Genomic DNA, 18,692 nt, shown 5'->3' with positions numbered 1-18,692 from the left:
TTACACGGTTTGAACTTCCATGAAACCACTAAAACCCCCGGTGGCTTGTAGCAACCGCGGCGTGATTGAATGTGTCGGTGACGTCGGATAAGAAACCGGCGACGAGGTCGAGAACCGAACGTGACGTGGCGACTCCATAGATCTTCTTGATTTCGATCCAGAAGTCTTCAACACCCCTTTGATCTCTTTCTCTAAGTTAGGTTCCTTGTCGAACACGAAAGCCGCGGAAACAGGATCATCTTGATCGTTGCCACCCGGACCACCTTTAATCAGTTCAGAAGGCAAGTCGAAAAAATGTCCACCGAGATCAGCATTGTCCTCGTATATCATAGCTGAAGACGTCCATGAACCGCACTCGAACCGCTCTAGTGAGGCTCGAGCGGACAGCACCGCAGTGTCTCTCATGGAAGCGGTTCTTGCCATTGATCGAGTAGAAGTCATCGTGGTGGTTCTAGTGTACGAGGAGTCACCTTTACGAGATGATCTGATGGGTTTTCCTTTGCTAAAACCTGGTAGGTAGAGACACAAAGCGCTGCATTTGAACCTGTCTTCCAACGTGTTGATGCTTTTCGCATTAGCGGTATTGATGTTGCTTTTGTTAGAGTCTGTTTTTGAGTAGAAAGAGTTGTTTGTACTGCTCGTCTGAGAGAGACTCTTGGCGTTAGAGGAAGAGAAGTCATGGTGATGATGATGATGATGTCTACTTCTTGATTTGTGCACCGTCATGTCGACATCGAGTGGTGGCTGGCAAGCACATCCTTCACCGCAAGATTTGCTTCTTCGAAACGCAGCGGCCGCGTCTTGAACAAGCATTAGGTCAAGAACTTGCTCTGTGGTTCTGTCCTTCCAGTTATGACTCGTGCTATGTCTAGGTGACATGGCTACTGAGTTTGGGAGGCTGCAGCTCATGAACTTAGTCTTATCTTGATGATCCAACGGCTGAGACAATGCCACGTCGTCGATGTCTTTAGGCCTTGAGGATATCATGTCCAAGCTCCCGTTTCTTGACAATAGAGATTTAGGATCAACAGAGATTCGTCTCTCGGAGTCAGAATGCATACTTGACTTCTTGATCAGAATCTTGGGCTCGTCTCCACGACCAAGAACCTCAAAGTCATGCCAATCCTCCTGACTACTATCGTCCCTGAAGCTGAGAACATCTGACGCCATTTTTTTAATTTTTCTTAACTTGGTCTGAAAATGAATGAGCACTGATTTGAAATAGACAACGAAAAGAGATTGATTGATACTTATATGCGGAGAAGGATGGATTGCACGTCTGGTGACTACTGTAGTTTGTAGTCGTGACTCGCACTTATAATAATATAATGTAACCTAAAAGCATCTCCAACCCATAGCTATTTTTACCTCTATATGCTATAATAAAGGAAAAAGTGTTTCATCTCATCTCTATTTCCACCTCTATAATAGATGAAGAGAAATTGCCAAAAATAGCACTTTCATGATACCACTTTTCAATTATACACTAACCAACTATACCACCAAAAATTTAATAGGCAAAATACTATTATATCCTTGAATAATTATACATATGCTACTTCCTTTATCCCCCAATTTGAAATCGATCATTCCATCTATACATGAACGATATCAACTCCGGTGTGATTTGACGGTGCTAACGAGTTCTCCGGCGGATTTGACAACTGCCTAGTTCTCCGACGAAGGTGACAATACGATCTTTCACACAAACTCACATGAACGCGTAATTTCTCTTCGGCATGAAACCAATCCCAGACACCGAGAAGATCTAGAGAAGGATGAAAAGCTCTGACGAAGAATGAAAAGCTTCGGTGATGAACGAAGAGATCCAGTGAAGAGATTTGTGGACCAAATTTGATGAAATCAACAACACTTTGGTGATCGAATCTGACAAAACCAACGACGCTCCGGTGACCATATTCAATTGCTCAGACCAAATCCGACACGGCCAACGATGCTCTGGTGAACACCGGCAAGCTCCAGTCATCATGACCGACGAACTCCGAGATAGTTTGAGTCACTGGATTTGAATCCCAAGTTCAATTGAGTAAATTAGTTCGATTGAATCAATGTAAAGCTTCAAATCTAATTGACGTGATTGAACTTTGAAATGCAATTTTTCTGAGTTAAATTACAGTGAATCGTGTTTTGGAAGTGAGTGCTTATGCATATGAATAACTAGGGGTGCCCCGCCCTACGGGCGGGATTTTATTTGAAAATATATTTAAATTTTATAAATCATTTTAGAAATATTTTAAAAATTGAATGACTATAAAATAAACAAATAAAAAGTATAGATCATATTGATTTTTAATAGAGATTTTCTGTCTGAGTTTAAAAGTGAGGTAACATTCACTATCTTCTATTTTATAGAGAATACAAAATTAGCAAAGAAAAATTCAGGAAAAAGTAATGATTTCTATTTCTTTTTATTGCTGTTTTTCATTTTAACATAAAAATTCAATAGAATCAGTTAAATTTTATAAAACTGATTTTTTAGAAATTTTTAGTAAGAATATTTGATATACTTTGTGTGTGTTGAATCCATATGATAAAATACAAAATATTATAAGTAATTCGATAAAATAACATAAAATATTGAAATGTAAAATAAAATTAGAAATTGAAAAGCATTTTATATTAAAATAAAAAATAAATTGCTTTGTTTCTGATTATATAAAATTTATATAGCCTTTTTAATTTATAATTTAATGAAACTATTTATTTACATGAATTTTGTTGAAATATTATTTTATTACTTATGAATTTTTATTATATTTTACACATACCTAACTTAGACCCATCTAATTTATTAATTTACCATGTTTCTTCGTATCGATTGAAGTAGTATGCTAATTATTTATTTTTCATTAATTTTCGTTGACATTTTTAATATCTATATTACGGTTGAATTGTTTGTAACCAAACATTATCGGCGAAGTTAATAACTTGATTGACGGTACCATCGAATTTGTTTAAGAAAAACACCTATCAAACTGAACCGATGTTATAATCGACTCTGAATCAATGCCAAATTGGTTTGGGTTAAGCTGGTTCGATTTGCGCATTGATCTCAAAGTTATGTGTGTGAATGAGACTCTGTTAAATGAATGAGCCCATCAGTTGTATGCTTTACGATTATTGTAGTAAATAAGAGGAAAATTGATGTATTTGTCTAAAGGAGGTTGGCCCTTAACTTGCAAAGATTTGTATTTGTCTTAGGGCTGAAATTGATTCAGACAGGCTCAATGAGAAAATAGTTGCATAAGTTGTCGAAGGTTATAACTTAAAAAAAGAAGCTATAGTTGAGGTAAAAACTGATGCAATTGTCTCATTTGCTTTCTTGATTTCCATCTAGATTCATTCTTACTGATTTATTGTGTTATTATTTCTTTGGACAAAAGAACTTCATAAAAAAAGTAAAGCAAAGCGATACCTGAGTTATTTTGACAATATATGTTTATACTTTATAGTAATAGCTTGCTTATAGATTGTCCATATCATTGATGTGGCACCTTCTATGTTAGATTTAAGATACCAATATATGTTCTGATATTTAGTATATGAATAAAATATTAGGATTTATAGTGCTGCTATAAACTATTTTAGACTTTTAGTGCTGCTGTATAAAGTCTCTTCAGTAGATCTATCTCAAAAATTTGTCGTGTAATATGTTTCATACAATGAAAATTAAATATACATTAAAGTATAACAGAGCATCAACATGATATTTTCACCGACTTAAACACCACAAGAATTTCACATACGCAGTTAAGAAAATACTGTGATGATTGGAAAACTCAATCAGCACACATATGGAGAGAATCTCAAGAGAGGAAGTTGAAACGGAAGCACAACTAATCGTAGGAGAAGAAGAGCGAGTGAGACTGGAAAGGATTTGGAAGCTGAGGCACTAAGAGTTAGAAGAAACCTCTGATCTAAGTCTGTATTCTCACATGAGTTGGTTGGTCAAGATGCCCTCAATACCTTTCACTGGAGACCTAAATATAGGTGGGTGAGTTTCCCCTGAACACGGAGTCAAGTAGCCGTTCGTTACATCACTGCAAGTAGTCCCAAGAACATCATGAAACAATTAGGAAAATATTAAAAGTTGCAAAAATCAAACTTATCATTGTCCTGTAGAGCTTACCTCCCTCTCTCTCTCTCTCTGATAATACACAGAGACAACAAAGTAAGGCTCAGAAGGACAAAAGTAATCAAACAGTACTGTCTGAGGCAAATGCAGACCTTATTAGTCTCAATTTGAGAAGGATTGTGCCAAAATTTAATAGCGAAGCTTCCAAACAAATTGATGAAATCTCCGATGACATACTCTCTCATCCCATGTTTAAAGACCACCCGCTTCATCCTCCACTATACTCCATCCCAAGACCTGAAACGTTTTACATAATAGCCATATAAGATAATTAAGACCTAACCATGTAATTAGCTATATACGATAGAATATACTTTCTTTTGAAGTTCCATGATCATGACAATGATAAATAGGCCTTCGTGTAGACTATATATTACAGATAACTAAGCTTTTAATGAGTGGCAAAGGTTTATGTTTTTTTATTTGAGAAAAGCAAAGGTCATGTTTAGTCATAAATCAATTGAATATTCACAACATATTTGACCAAACGATGAACTTATTAAAAAATCAAAACTACACCAAAGAGAATTACAGTAGTTATGATGTTATATATATATGAGAAAATAAACCTTATGGAGAAAACGATCATCTAAAGCTGCAAACTTGGTGCAATAACAACCCCAGGCTCTCATGTGATCTTAAAGACTTCGGAATCTGCAAGAGAAGAATCCATCTAAGCGTATAACTTAAGAGGGGATGCATGATGGTAACTCCAAGAGATACAAACAAAAACAGAAGCTTTCAGGTTTGGGTTTTGTAATAAAAAGAAAACTGTCCATAAAAATTTCATCAGAGGGTTTCTTTAATCGTTAAATCTATCGAAACATAAACGAATCTGAAGATTAGCATATAATGAAGAGACCAAAAAAAACCTGCTAGGTGGAGAGGTTTGAATCTGGATTTATTTTAAACAGCAAGCAGAGTCGATGGTCTCCTCTACCACCAAACAAATCAGCGTTGAGTAAAAATACAAATAAAAAGTCATAAATCTGACAGTTTCAGAGACTGGGAGGAACCTCAGGCGTCACCCCGCCGCCTTAAAACAAAGAGGAGAGCCGAAATCCATGGCTTGCAATGGTAGTCCGTTGGTGACGTTGATGAACAGAGACGTACGCGGCAGCTCTCCAAATCCACGGTTGAAAAACGACGAAAAATAAGAAGAAAGAATGGAACATCAGAAAAGGAGGAGGAGATTAATACTCAAGATGCATAACGATCTGGAAGGCAACGTTAAAGACTTCTTTCACTGCTTCATGTTGACGGCTAGGTTAGATTGAGGAAGAAGATGCATAATGATCTAAGCCCAGCATTTCTTGTTTGTGTAACTATCGAAACCCATGTAACACAAACTTAAATGAAACGTTGAGTTTTGACAAAGCGGGACACGTGTTGGATTCTCATCACCCTATTTGATGAGGTGGCAAGAGGAGAAGAGAGTTGAACTCTTCTTTATAGTATTAGATATGTGATTGGTTTGTGTTCAGATGTTGAAGATTGACAAGGATGTGAGCTGTTTGAAGAAGCAAGAGGGACTGTGAACAAGAACGTGGAGATTAAAGAATTACAGATTTACAAAGCTTTATAAAAGTTTCAGAGTTGGCTTCTTAACACCATCTACTCTTTTATCTTCTTCAGACATCTCTGATACTAAAAAATTGTATATATCTCCTAATACTTGTTTTTTTTTTGATCGAACCTCCTAATACTTGTTTATGTACCCTTATAAATGTTAAACCTTATAAATTGTTTTTTTATAGATCGTTATAAATTATTTACATACCCTAATAAATTATTATACAAACCATTATAAATTGTTTTATTAACCTTTCTAAATGGTTATAGACTCTTTTAATTGATTTTAAACCTATATACGTCTTATAATACCCTTTATAAATTGATTATATACTTTCATAACGGTTTTATAAACAATTATAAATGGTTTATAAATTGAATGTTATTCTTTCTAGCCAGTTTTACTACGCTTCCAAAGTGAGAATTCTCTATTTCACCAAATTCTTCATTCCTAAAATGCAAGCAACATTTTCAACATAATCCAACTTTGAACATTGGATGATCAGTTTTGGCTTGTCTGATGGCTCTGTTAAAGTATCACGATACCTCGCCGGTAACTTCATGGTTGTGCAAAATTTGTTGCTTTGACTGCAGAACACGACAGAATAAATTTCTTAAGCTAACGAATTTATAATAATTTATAAAACACTTATTTGAACATAAAATTATTGACTAGTTAGAGAAATGACATGTTGTAATGCAGTTAAGTAACCAATACCACTTTTTTTTACTACATTTTGTTTCTTGTAATAGATTATGAACATGCATTAAGACTTTTACATAATTTTCTCACATGGGATGATACAAAAGTATATGTTTGCAAAGCCTATTTGTGTTCATAGTCTTTTTGGGCGATTTTAGAAAAATCAGCTTATCAGCCATTATAAATCAATTTATAAACCTTTATAAATCACTTCATAAACACTTATCATTCAGTTAACAAAAAATCCCTAAAAATAATTTATAAACATTTACAAATGACTTCTTAAACTTATGAATAATTTACAAATCCTTATAAACGATTTAATAAGCCTTTATAAAAGGTTATAAGACTTCATAAAATAATTACCTTTTGATATTCTAAAAAAATTTATAAATGATTTTATAAATCCTTATAAATAACTTTAAATATTCTTATAAATCTAAAGAACACGTGCAAGTTTTGAAAAGAGATGATGATATTTGGCAGATCCTGAGGCACATGCGGATATCAAGTAAGGTTCCACCGCTTCAGAAATTTTACGTACCCTTATAAATTGTTTAATAATCCTTTATAAGGGTGTATAAACTTTATAAATTATGTTTATAAATTATTATAAAAAACCATTATAAATTGTTTTATAAGGCTTTCTAAATGGTTATAGACTCTTTTAGTTGATTTATAAATCTATAAAACTCTTAAAATACACCTTACAAATTGAATATAAGCTTTCATAAAGTTTTTATAAATCCCAACTAATAGTATACATACCCCTTATATATTATTTATAAATTTTCATAACTTTTTCATAAAAATTTATAAATGGTTTATATATTTTATAACTTGTTTTATATGCCTTTATTAATGGTTTATATACTCTTACATATAATTTTACATACCCTTATAAAGCTTTATAAAGAGATGATGATACGTGGCAGATTCTGAGGCACATGCGGACAGCAAGTAAGGCTCCACCGCTTCAGAAAATTTACATAGCCTTATAAATTGTTTAATAATATTTTATAATGGTGTATAAACTTTATAAATTGTTTTTATAAATTATTAATAAATAATTATACAAACCATTATAAATTGTTTTATAAGGCTTTCTAAATGGTTATAGATTCTTTCAGTTGATTTATAAACCAAAATACCCCTTATAAATTTAATATAAGGTTTCATAAAGTTTTTATAAACCCCTATTAATAGTATACATACCCCTCATAAATTATTTATAAACTTTCATAACGTTTTTATAAATATTTATAAATGGTTTATAGATTTTATAACTTGTTTTATATGCCTTTATTAAGTGTTATATACTCTTAAAAATAATTTTACATACCCTTATAAGGTTTTGTAAAGAGATGATGATACATTGATGTGTTGGGGTCACAAAATTTTTATATTTATGAGGAAATCAAAACACTGAGTTAATCACAAGATGCAAAGAATAAACAACGTTTTATAAGTTTCTACAAATCTCTAATTTATAAATTTATAAACCCTTATAAAACTACATTTATAATCTTTTATAAAACACATCAACCTGTCTTTCGGGATTTTAGAACTCAGATTTTCTCCCATAATTACCGCTTTGTGATTGTTGCTATTACAAGAGATAATCTTTCTAGTGTTGGCATGCTTTTTGCTTTCTCTTGAAACATATCATACAATGTTCTCACCGTAAACTTATCACCATTGCCCAACATCCAAAGGTATGGTTCTTCCTTATTTTGAATTACGGCTCTGTTTTTGTTTGATCTTCCTCACAACGTAAGCCTGCTATCAGATAAAATTCCATTCGTACAAACCTCATAGGCTGGTCCGAGAAAGTAAACCAGAGATCCTCTCCTTTTTTCAATACTCTTCGCTGCATGAGAAAATAGAACAACTCTTCTGAAAATTGAACCCTACTCCTTCTAACCAGCTTCGCAATGCTTCCAATGAGAGAGTTCTCTATCAAATAAAATTCTTATTTTCCTAATATATCTGATACATTCTCGACATAAACCATCTTTGAGTGATGGATTATCACTTTGGGATTATCTGGTGGTTCTCCAGCTTCATAAACCCTCAAAGACAATTTCAAAGTTCAGCAAAACCCGTTGCTATCTAACTACTATATAAGACAACACAGTTCACGCTTTTTAAAATTACTCAAAACCCACATTCATAAAGGATTATAATTTTTCAAAACTTAATGTTCACTATCTATACTCTTTCTCTTAAATCTAACTGTAATACAAGAAAACACTTCTCGAGTTCACGCATCTTAAATCTACTTGAAACCCACATTTATAAAGGTTTATAATTTTTCAAAAACTCATTGTTCACCATCGATACTCTTTCTCTTAGATTTAACTAGGGAATTGAAAATACTCAACCAATCTTCTTTGATTTTTTTATAACAGAAATAACATGATCAAAAATGACTTGAAACAAACAAAAAGGTATCCAAATTTATAAACATACGTGAAGAAGAGAATCGTGAAGAGGAGACGGCATTATTGAGATGAGATTCGAGTAGTGTGATTGCTCTTGTCATCTGAGAGAAATTGTATCTTGAATTCGTCGTCATCGGATGCTCTTACCAGAGAGGCATCGTGACTCGTGAGAGAGAAGACCTTTTCTCGTTGTCGTCGTGAGAGTGGCCGTCGTGCGAATCCGTCGTGAGAATCGCCGTCGTCGTGAGAATCGCCGTCGTGAGAGTCATTTCGCCGTCTCAATTTTGTCTTGGAAAAGAAAATTGTATCTCTTTCTAATCCCTTGAGATATAGGGATATTTAGGTCATTTACTTATTAACTGAAGTGGTATTTATAAAAATGTTCATAGAGTGGTGGTATAGTTGAATAATGGTATCATGAAAAGTGTATAAGTAAAATTTCCCCATAGATGAATGCTATTTCCACCTCTATAAATAGAGGAAAAACTAGCATTCCTCTATTATAGAGTTATACTTTTTTATTTTCAAAATAGTCCTTTAATTTTTAAATTTTTATATTTATAACAAAAATAATTATTTTATAGAGAAATATAATGTTTATAAAAATAAAATCATGTTTTTTATTTACATAATATTCTTTTAATACAGATTTAGTTTAAACAAATTCATAATTTTATGAAAATCTTTTAAAAATTAAAAGTAAATAAGGTTAATTATCAAATTTTATAAATAGAAGGTGTTTCTTGTAAAATTAAAATAGAATCTTTTGAGAATATTCCTTTACGGAGGCAAAAATAGAGGAATACACTGGAGAGAAACTCATCTCTATTTTAGAGTTCCTCTATTTTAGCGATAAAAATAGAGAAATACATTGGAGATGGTATAAGTGTTGTTGACTTCATTTTGTAAAAGAAATGAAAATGTCCCAATATAGTTACGTGGGGACATATCCAAGATCAAGAAGATAGATCTGCCTGCACGAACTACATAATTATAATATAATCAAAATGTCTGGAGGTGCATCATCAGTTAAAGACCTTAAGTCATTAATTGAGATAAGGAACAAAGACACTGATTATGAAGAAAATCGTCTTCAGCTTTTATGAAAAGTGATTCTATATACACATCCTTTGATGGGTCATTCGAGGGAAACAAGACTGATACGACATATATTTAAACATAAATCTTATTGAACAAACTTTATTGAGTTGTGTTGTTTCTGAAGCAGTGCGTAGCTCATGAATCACTGGTGGGCGTTCAGATACTCGTTCAGCTTCGGATCGGATATTTCAGATTTTTGGGTATTTCGATATATGGATATAGAATTCGTTCGGGTATTTCTATACTTCGAATTGGATTCAGGTATTTTTAGTTCGGGTTTGACTATTTCGGATCGGGTTTAGATATTTAGATTTTGAAAAAAAAAATCAAAATTTTCGTTGTTCAAACTTTTTTGTATTTAAAATACACATTTAACTTAATTATTTTTTAAATTTTTAATAGATTAAATGATTAATTGGATTTGGAGATAAAATTTAAAACTAAAAAAACACTATTTAGTTATTGTTTTGAAATTTTGAATACAATTTTTGCTAAACCACGAAACAAGAAACTTAACATATATGATATGTATATACTATTTAATCTTAAATTATATGTAGTATCAATATAAATATTTTGAATAAAATGAGACAAGTAAACTAGAAATATAAAGTAAATTAGAAATATAAACTTAAGCATACATATTTTTGATTATCTTCGGATATCCGTTCGGATTTGGATATTATCCGTTCGGGTTCGGATAATTAATTTCTCCTAATTTAATATTCATTCGGATATTTTGGTATTTCGATTCAGATTTCGGTTCAAATTTTTTGGGTGGGTTCAGATGCGGCTTCGAATATCGGATAAAATGCGCATGCTGAGACTGATTGCTAAATAAAAACGACCGCAATTTAACATTTTCTAAATATTATAAGATTATGCAATCTATCGCTAAATTTATCCCTAAATTTGCAATATGTTACCAATGTGCAAATCCGGTTTGATCAAATTGCATCACTAACCAGTTGGCTAGATATTTGTTTTTTACGCTCAAAAAAACATTGGACTTTTTTTTTGAAACACACTGGACTTTTTTTATTATTTAGGGTTTATAAAGTTTTACATGAAAAATAAAGGAGGAGATGGAAATGCAAATAGAGGGAACTTGCGACAAACATCCATACCGGATGCTTCAACTAGATTATGCTTATCATCCCCAAGTGGTCCTACTTCGATTCTCCAGTCGAACCGGTTCACAAGGTTGGCCAATGTGACCTGGACCAAGGCTAATGCAAGCCCTATTCCAGGACATTTCCTTCTCCCAGATCCAAAAGGAATGTACTTAAAATCATTTCCTTGAAAATCCAATAGTGAGTCTAAATGCCTCTCTGGCCTAAATTCATCTGCATCTGGGCCCCAAGTTGCAATATTCCGGTGGATTGCCCATACATTTATTAGCACCTGTTTTGATAAAAAAATTCATCTTCAAAATAAAAATCTCTGGTAATTTAGAATCTTAGATTTATCTCTATATGTAAAGATGAAATGACTTACATGTGTTCCTTCAGCTACATCATATTCGTTTAGTTTGACATCTTCGCTTAATTTTCGGGGTACTAATGTACCGGAGGGATGTAACCTAAGCACCTCTTTGATCACAACATTTAAATAATTCATCTTTACAGCTTCTTTCTCCAATACATATGAATCATGAGTCCGTAACAGAACGAATCTCATCTTGGAGTTTCTTCATACACTTTGGATGTCTCATAAGCTCTGTCATTGTCCATTCTAGTAGTGTGAAAGTTGATGCTGATCCCCCGAACAACATATCCTTGATTAACCAGGAAGCAAGTTTTTTAGTTATAACCCTTCTAGTTATCATGAGTTGATGATGACTTATAAGTTATAACTAATTCATATATCTTACAAAATCATTTTTTTCTAGAAATATGTAAAAGAAGGAGAATGACTTTGTTTTACCAAGAGAAGGTTTTTCAAACTGGTTCGGTCAAGCTCGAATGGTGTCGTCTTTTCTCTTTGAGTAGATAACAATAAACCAACAAAATTTGACCTGCCTTCATCTGCATCTACATGCTCTTGGACCACTTTTTCCAGAAACCTATCAATCTCGTTATTAAGTTTGTCGACTTTTCTATCAAAACCTCGTACCTTATCTACCCATGCCAAACTAGGAATGTATTGACCGAAAGGGAAAGCACCCACGATCTCCATGTATCTCCTCACTAGAGTATTGGAATCGTTTCCACCTTCCTCGCTGGTATATTTTCTTCCCAATACAATTCGAGCTATCACATCATTCGTAAGAGCCGTTAGGAGTTTGCTTAGATTTACCCGTGATTGAAGAGGATGAACTGGCTTTCTCAAGTTTATCCATCATCACATTGATCTCCTCTTCTCTTATATTCTCAAAGGACCGAACCGTTTTGTTGCTAAGGAGATTTTGGACGCAGATACTCTGCATGCATCCCAAAAAACATTTGAAGATAAATGGTCTACATGAACACTTTTACCTTGTATCAATTTGATTTCAAGCTAGAAGTCTCGATCATCTATATCATTATAAATAAGGTCAATGAATATAAGTGACAAAAGATACAGGATTAGTCCGAGATTAACGAGGAAAAATATTATTATCTCAAATAGGACATTAGAAACACATATTGACGAATGAATGTACTGTTCTCAGAATGGAAAAAAAAATTGGACATTACAAAGATTAAAGAAAAGACCACATACCAGTAGACTATATACGGCTATTTTGAGATACTTCACACGAAAAAAACTTAGTAGAAACCGCGACTTTTCTAGTTATTCCTCATAATCCAAATCATTTTAGATTCCTGTCAACAATTAACACATCACTATTTTATGAATTCATATATTATGTTGGATATGGCCGGGAATCCTGTCCTAACCCAAGAGACGAACCAGCCCAAAACGGATAAAGATATTAGGAAGAAGAAAGGCCTGAACGAGACCCAACTAGAGAAATTTTTACCATCCCACCTGCTCGTTACAGACCTGACACACCTAACCCGGTGTCAGACGAAGCAGGACCCCAAGCCCTACTACAACGCGGAACTTAGCTGTCAACAACCCGCCGGTCACTGTACTGTTACCGACACATCAATGCAATGACTGAAGAAAGAAGAGCTAAGAGCGAAGGATCTACAAAAGGAACGAAAGAGAGAAGGAGGACGAAAGACTTCAAGTGAGAAAGAGAGAGATAGTTATATACAATGAGTTTATTATCTTTTGTATTTTCTCTTAGGAAAAACACTTCAATAAATGAAACCTTTGACCCTTAAACCTCTTCATGATTGTTTGATTAGATCTTTAAATTAGATTACTGATTTTAGGATTCAACATATTAGGTTATATATATAATGAGATCTAGCCATGTGGTCTGGATATCAACATGTGGACACCGAACTTGAGAGAAACCACACCACACAGAACTCATTGCAGAGGTATATAAGTATATTAACAGAAAAAAACTACAAAAATGTATATTAAGCGAAGATCAAAGACAACACGAAAAATTTCAATAAACGGAGCAAAAAAGATAAATTATATACCTTAACTTGCTTCCAATATTCTCCGTAGGGGGAAACGGCTAAATTTTTCCCACCATTAAGAAATTTTTCGAAAACTTTTGTTATTGGGCGGTTGGCAAACTTAACATCCTGTGTTTTCATGACGTCGTGAGCTGTGTCAGCACTGGAGACGACGAGGACGGGGACACGACCAAAGTGCAGGAGCATGAGTGGCCCATAGCGAAGGCTGAGGGAACCAAGGGAGCGGTGAGGGTTTCGACTTAGCTGGTGGAGGTTTCCGATCACCGGAAGTCGCCATGGAGATGGTGGTAGCTTAAGATTGGTGGTGGTGACTCTTTTCAAGACTCTTTTTAGGAAGAGAAAGGCCAAAAGGCTTGTTAAGCAGAGCGAGATCAATATCATCATATTCATTCCGACCTTGTTGGAATGAAAAACGGGGAATGTGTGTGTTTTAAAGGCAAACAAATTTATGAAAAATAAAGTTTTTTTTTGTAAAAAGGCTTTTGAAAAAGAAAAAGAAAGTTTTTCTTACTTAGATATTTTTTAAAAAAAAGAAAAACATTTTTTACTTAGATTTTTCTAAGAACAACTTGGTTATAAGTTGGTGTTATTCGATTAGTGATTTGCAGTCTATCATATTTTAAAACTTTAAGTTCAAAATTCTAAAATCTATGTAATATCTTTGAATTTTGAGTTCAGTTATTTATTCATGAGACTCCATTAAAAATAATTTGAAATTAATTGAAAATACAAAAAAAAAATTTAAAAGTTGAATAACACTAGTTTTTAAAAACTGATTTTAAATCATTCATTGAATAACACTAGATTTAAAAATAGAATTTAAAATTATCATTCGAATAACGATATATTATGTTTAGATTTAAACTCTATTAAAATACATAAACGAATAATACCTAAGGGAAAGATGTCGAGATTTATAGCCTCTATACTATCTAGAATATTCTAATCTAAAATATATATTATTTTGGTATAAATATCTAAATTTTTATTTTCTAAACATATCTCTTATGTGGTTAGTGGGTTGTGGTTTAGCTTCGGATATTTACATATTTCAATAGTATTCTAAACCTTTCTTGATTTTTATATGATCAATCGCATCAATCTCCAATAACGTATATCTACTATATAAAATTAGAAATAAAACATAAAGCCCCATCTACTCCCATCTGCAATGGATTATGGATTAGTAAATTACAACGTGATTCATCTAAACATGGTACAAATCAACCTTTTGGACGATAATGATAATATATTTTAATGTAAACTGAAAAATGGACATAACGTGTTAGTACTATATTCCTTGATTATTAGATAACCACTACAAACAGAAACAAATGAATATGTTGTTAGTATGGAATACATATTTTGATGAATTCTTCATTTGGATTATGGTTGCATGTGTCAGTGTGGGAATGATCATTTTCATTGGATAACTTTTATTCATCTCTTTAGATGCATATTACTTGTTTGAAATTTATAGATTTGAATTTCTTTTATTTTAATTTGATTATTTGCTATATTATATGTATGTTAGATATGCATGCTAGAATAAAAATGCATTTTATATGTAATTAGATACACCAAAATATTGAAATTAAAAATAAAATTGGAGATGAAATTTCATTTTGAACACAAATAAACAATCAAATGCCTTATGTTTATATAAAATGTGTGTGTATATATATATATATGGTAATTTTGATTTATAATTTTAATAGGACGATAAATTTATTTAAGAGTTTTTATATATTATTATCTTATTATCTGATAGAAATATGTTCTATTTTATTAATTTATAAAAAAATTTACGGTATTAGATAGCTTAAGGTTGGTGGTGACTATTTTCACTGGAAATCGCCATGGGAATTGTAGGAGCTTAAGGTTAGTGATGGTGACTCTTTTCAAGACTCGTTTTAGAAAGAAAAAGGGCAAAGGGCTTGTTAAGCAGAGAGAGATCAATATCACTTTTATTTCAGTTTTATTGAAATGAAAAACTTAGTAGAAATTTAGAAGGTATGGGACTTTACCTAGGATTATCCGAGATTTTTGGAGGATCCAAGATACAAGTGTTTGGGTTTATATATGATCGCTTGAATAAAAGGATAAATGGGTAAATCTTTAAGTTTTTACCAAAGGAAGAAAGAAAATCACCATTAAGTCAGTAGTTACGGTGTTATCAAATCATGTGATGTCTTATTATAGTCTTCCAAAAGTAACGACAAAGAAGTTGACCAGGTCAGTAGCACAGTTCTGTGGAGTTTTGAGGGAAGTACAAAGGACGTGCACTGTAAATCATGGGACAAAATGTGTTTACATAAAGAGAAAAAAAGTCTGAGTTTCAAAGAACTTACTGATTTTAATACGGCAATATTTGGAAATCAATTATAACGTCTAATAGAAAAGCCAAATTTTTATTTTCTCGAATTTTTAAAGGACGGTATTATAGGAATGCATCATCTCTGGAATAGATCCGTTCGTGCTCTCCATCATATGGCTGGAAGATTATTGTATCTGTTAGATCTCTGGTTAGCAAAAGACTAATCAAAAGGATGGGAAGAGGTTCATCTATATTTGTATGCAATGATCAATGGCTCCCAACCACCCGAGACCAGCAAATAAAAATCAACCTAATCTTTTACTGGAACTTACAGTGGACTCTCTTATTAATCCAGTTTCGAGAATTTGGAATTCGCAAGCAATTCGGGCGCTAGTGGATCCCCAAGATGTGAAAATCATAGAAAGCATACCACTAATCAGGATTTATATGGTGGATAGGTATGGATGACACTTTACAAACAATGTGGGAAATAAACAGTTTGATCAGGGTATCAAGCAAAAAGAGTTTACCCGGATAAAGAAAAACCACAAGAGATTTTCGGACCCTTAGTGGATGTACAGAAAACATTCTGCTGAAAAGTGCGGAAGGCACCCGAAGATGAAGCACTTCTTATGGCAGAATTATATCAGGGTGTATAACTGTAAAGAAAAAATTGAAAGCAAGAAGGATACAAGAAGACATGTTGTGACAGATGTAGAGCCACATAAGAATCAATAAATCATGTGTTTTTTGAATGTCCTCCAGCGTGTCAAGTGTGGGTTCTCTCAAGGATAACATCAAATCCAGATAGTTTTCCGACCAGTTCTCTTTTCACAAACATGTATCATCTCTTTTGGAGAGTCATTCCGAAGATGGATGATCATCAATTTGCATGGATTTTATGGTACATCTTTAAAGGAAGGAATAACAAAGTTTTTAGTAATTTGGACATTGATCCAGAGATACGCTCAAACTAGTAGAGACAAAATCAACACTTTGGGCTGAGGCACAAGAAATGAGCTTACAAAGAACATTACAACAAATAGAGGTAAGGACCCTCCCGATTGTTCAAGGAAAATGGTGTTTCACAGATGATTCATGGAAAGACAAGGATTCTTATTCAGGGTAAAGGTGGTTTACACTCTATGGGGTTCTGATGGACTGATGGGAACAAGGAATGTTAATGCAAGCATAGCACCTCTTCATTCAGAGGTGGAATCATTAATATGAGCAATAGAGTCTATGAGGAATTTACATCAGTTTCAAGTCACGTTTGCAACGTATTGTTCTTAATAGGTGAAGATGGTTTCGGAACCAGAAGAATAATTAGCATTTGCAAGTTATTTAGAAGACATCAATACTTTGAAAGAAAGTTTTCTCAATTCAGAAATCATTCATGTACCTCGGACAAAGAACTCGTGGACAATCTAGCACGAAATATCAGACAACAACCGTCTTTCGTCATTCACATAGATGCAGAATTACCGGTTTGGTTCACAAAATCAGTATGAATTTATATTTTGCTGACAAAATAAAACTTAGTAGAAATATAAAAGGTGTTGAATTGTTTAGAAGACAAAACAAATTTAGGAAAAATAGTAATTATTTAATTCTTTTCTTTGGAACAACTTGATTACAAGTGAGAGAGAATGAAACTATTTATCAGTAATTTGTAGCGTCCATATTACAAGATATGAATATTTTAGTCTAAGATATAGATTAGTTTACTACATACAGCGAAACTTTTATAAATTAATAATGTTGAAATTATATCAAAATTATAATTTTTATTAATTTATAAAAATTATTAATTTATATATTAATTGAATCAAAAATTCAATTTGAGACTATAAAATTATATCAATTTATAGAGATTTTTTGTGTATATTAATTTATCAAATATTAATTTAAAAAGGTTATCCTGTATCTGGAATTTTTGTGCCAATACCTAGTTTTAAGGAAATTTTTAAATATCAATCATATTCAAAAAATCCATTTCCATAAATATAATATATTCAATCTTATCTGTCTTCCAATACATATTCTTATATTGTTTAGTGGGTTGTGGTTTAACTTCGGCTATTTACAGATTTCAATAATATTCTAAACCGTTCTTGATTTTCATATGATCAATCTAATCAATCTCTCAATACATATCTCCTACATTGTTAGTGGGTTGTGATTTAGCAAACAATAAAAAAAGTAGAAATAAAGCATAAAACCTCATTTACTTCCCCTGTACAATGGATTAGTAAATTACAACGTGATTCATCTAAAAATGGTAGCCATCAACCTTTTGTAGGATAATGATAACATAAGATAATTTAATGTGACAAATAAAAATGATTATCTTCAGATAGATATTTTATTAGTTTTTCTTACAAATATGTAGTCATCGTCGATTCATGTGGTCAAACATCTCCTCTATATAAAAAACTATCTATTGATAAATAAAGTTACAAAAAAAAAAGATCTATTGATAAATAACAATCCAAACTAATATCAAAGATTGTATATTTCATCTTAAAATTCATATTCATCGAAGTTTTATTAAATGAAAAGAAATTGTCAAATTATATATGTGTCTTTCAGTATCATTTCTAAAATATATTTTCTTGAAAAATTGTGTCTTGTTAATTAGTTTAAAAATAATTAAAATATCTTTAAAAACTAGTTTAACCTTAATTCATTAGTAAATTACTAAAATAACTCTAATTTTATTTTAGTTACTAATTTAATTTTTGTACATGTTGTACCCCCTGACTCTTTTGATATCAAAAACAATATAAAACACGTTTGCGTCATTCCGAACCGTCCTATGAAATCCATGTTTAATAAATTTTGTCACTTTTGG

General features: G+C 32.4%; 1 protein-coding gene, 1 long non-coding RNA gene and 1 pseudogene across 3 annotated transcripts; all 3 read right to left on the bottom strand.

The window, feature by feature from the left end:
* Positions 1-1,256, bottom strand: LOC108820013 (uncharacterized). The gene has a single exon (XM_018593009.2). The coding sequence runs from the start codon at positions 1,168-1,170 to the stop codon at positions 1-3; it is 1,170 nt and encodes a 389-aa protein (XP_018448511.1). The 5' UTR covers positions 1,171-1,256.
* A 2,402-nt stretch (positions 1,257-3,658) lies between these two features.
* LOC108821601 (uncharacterized) lies at positions 3,659-5,491 on the bottom strand. 2 transcript variants are annotated; one of them, XR_008937427.1, is made up of 5 exons: positions 5,029-5,491; positions 4,726-4,810; positions 4,249-4,393; positions 4,151-4,168; positions 3,659-4,061 (listed from the first exon to the last, which is right to left on the bottom strand). It is a non-coding gene; the product is annotated as an uncharacterized LOC108821601 (long non-coding RNA). The 2 variants fall into 2 exon arrangements; XR_001944605.2 differs by lacking the exon at positions 4,151-4,168 and having other exon boundaries at positions 5,029-5,489.
* Positions 5,492-10,997: 5,506 nt separating this feature from the next.
* LOC108820619 (cytochrome P450 71A27-like) lies at positions 10,998-13,960 on the bottom strand (annotated as a pseudogene).
* Between the last annotated feature and the right edge of the window lie 4,732 nt (positions 13,961-18,692).

This window comes from Raphanus sativus, chromosome 8 (genome assembly GCF_000801105.2).
Source record: "Raphanus sativus cultivar WK10039 chromosome 8, ASM80110v3, whole genome shotgun sequence".
In the NCBI taxonomy this organism is placed as follows: Eukaryota; Viridiplantae; Streptophyta; class Magnoliopsida; order Brassicales; family Brassicaceae; genus Raphanus; species Raphanus sativus.
This window is presented reverse-complemented; position numbering and strand designations above follow the sequence as displayed.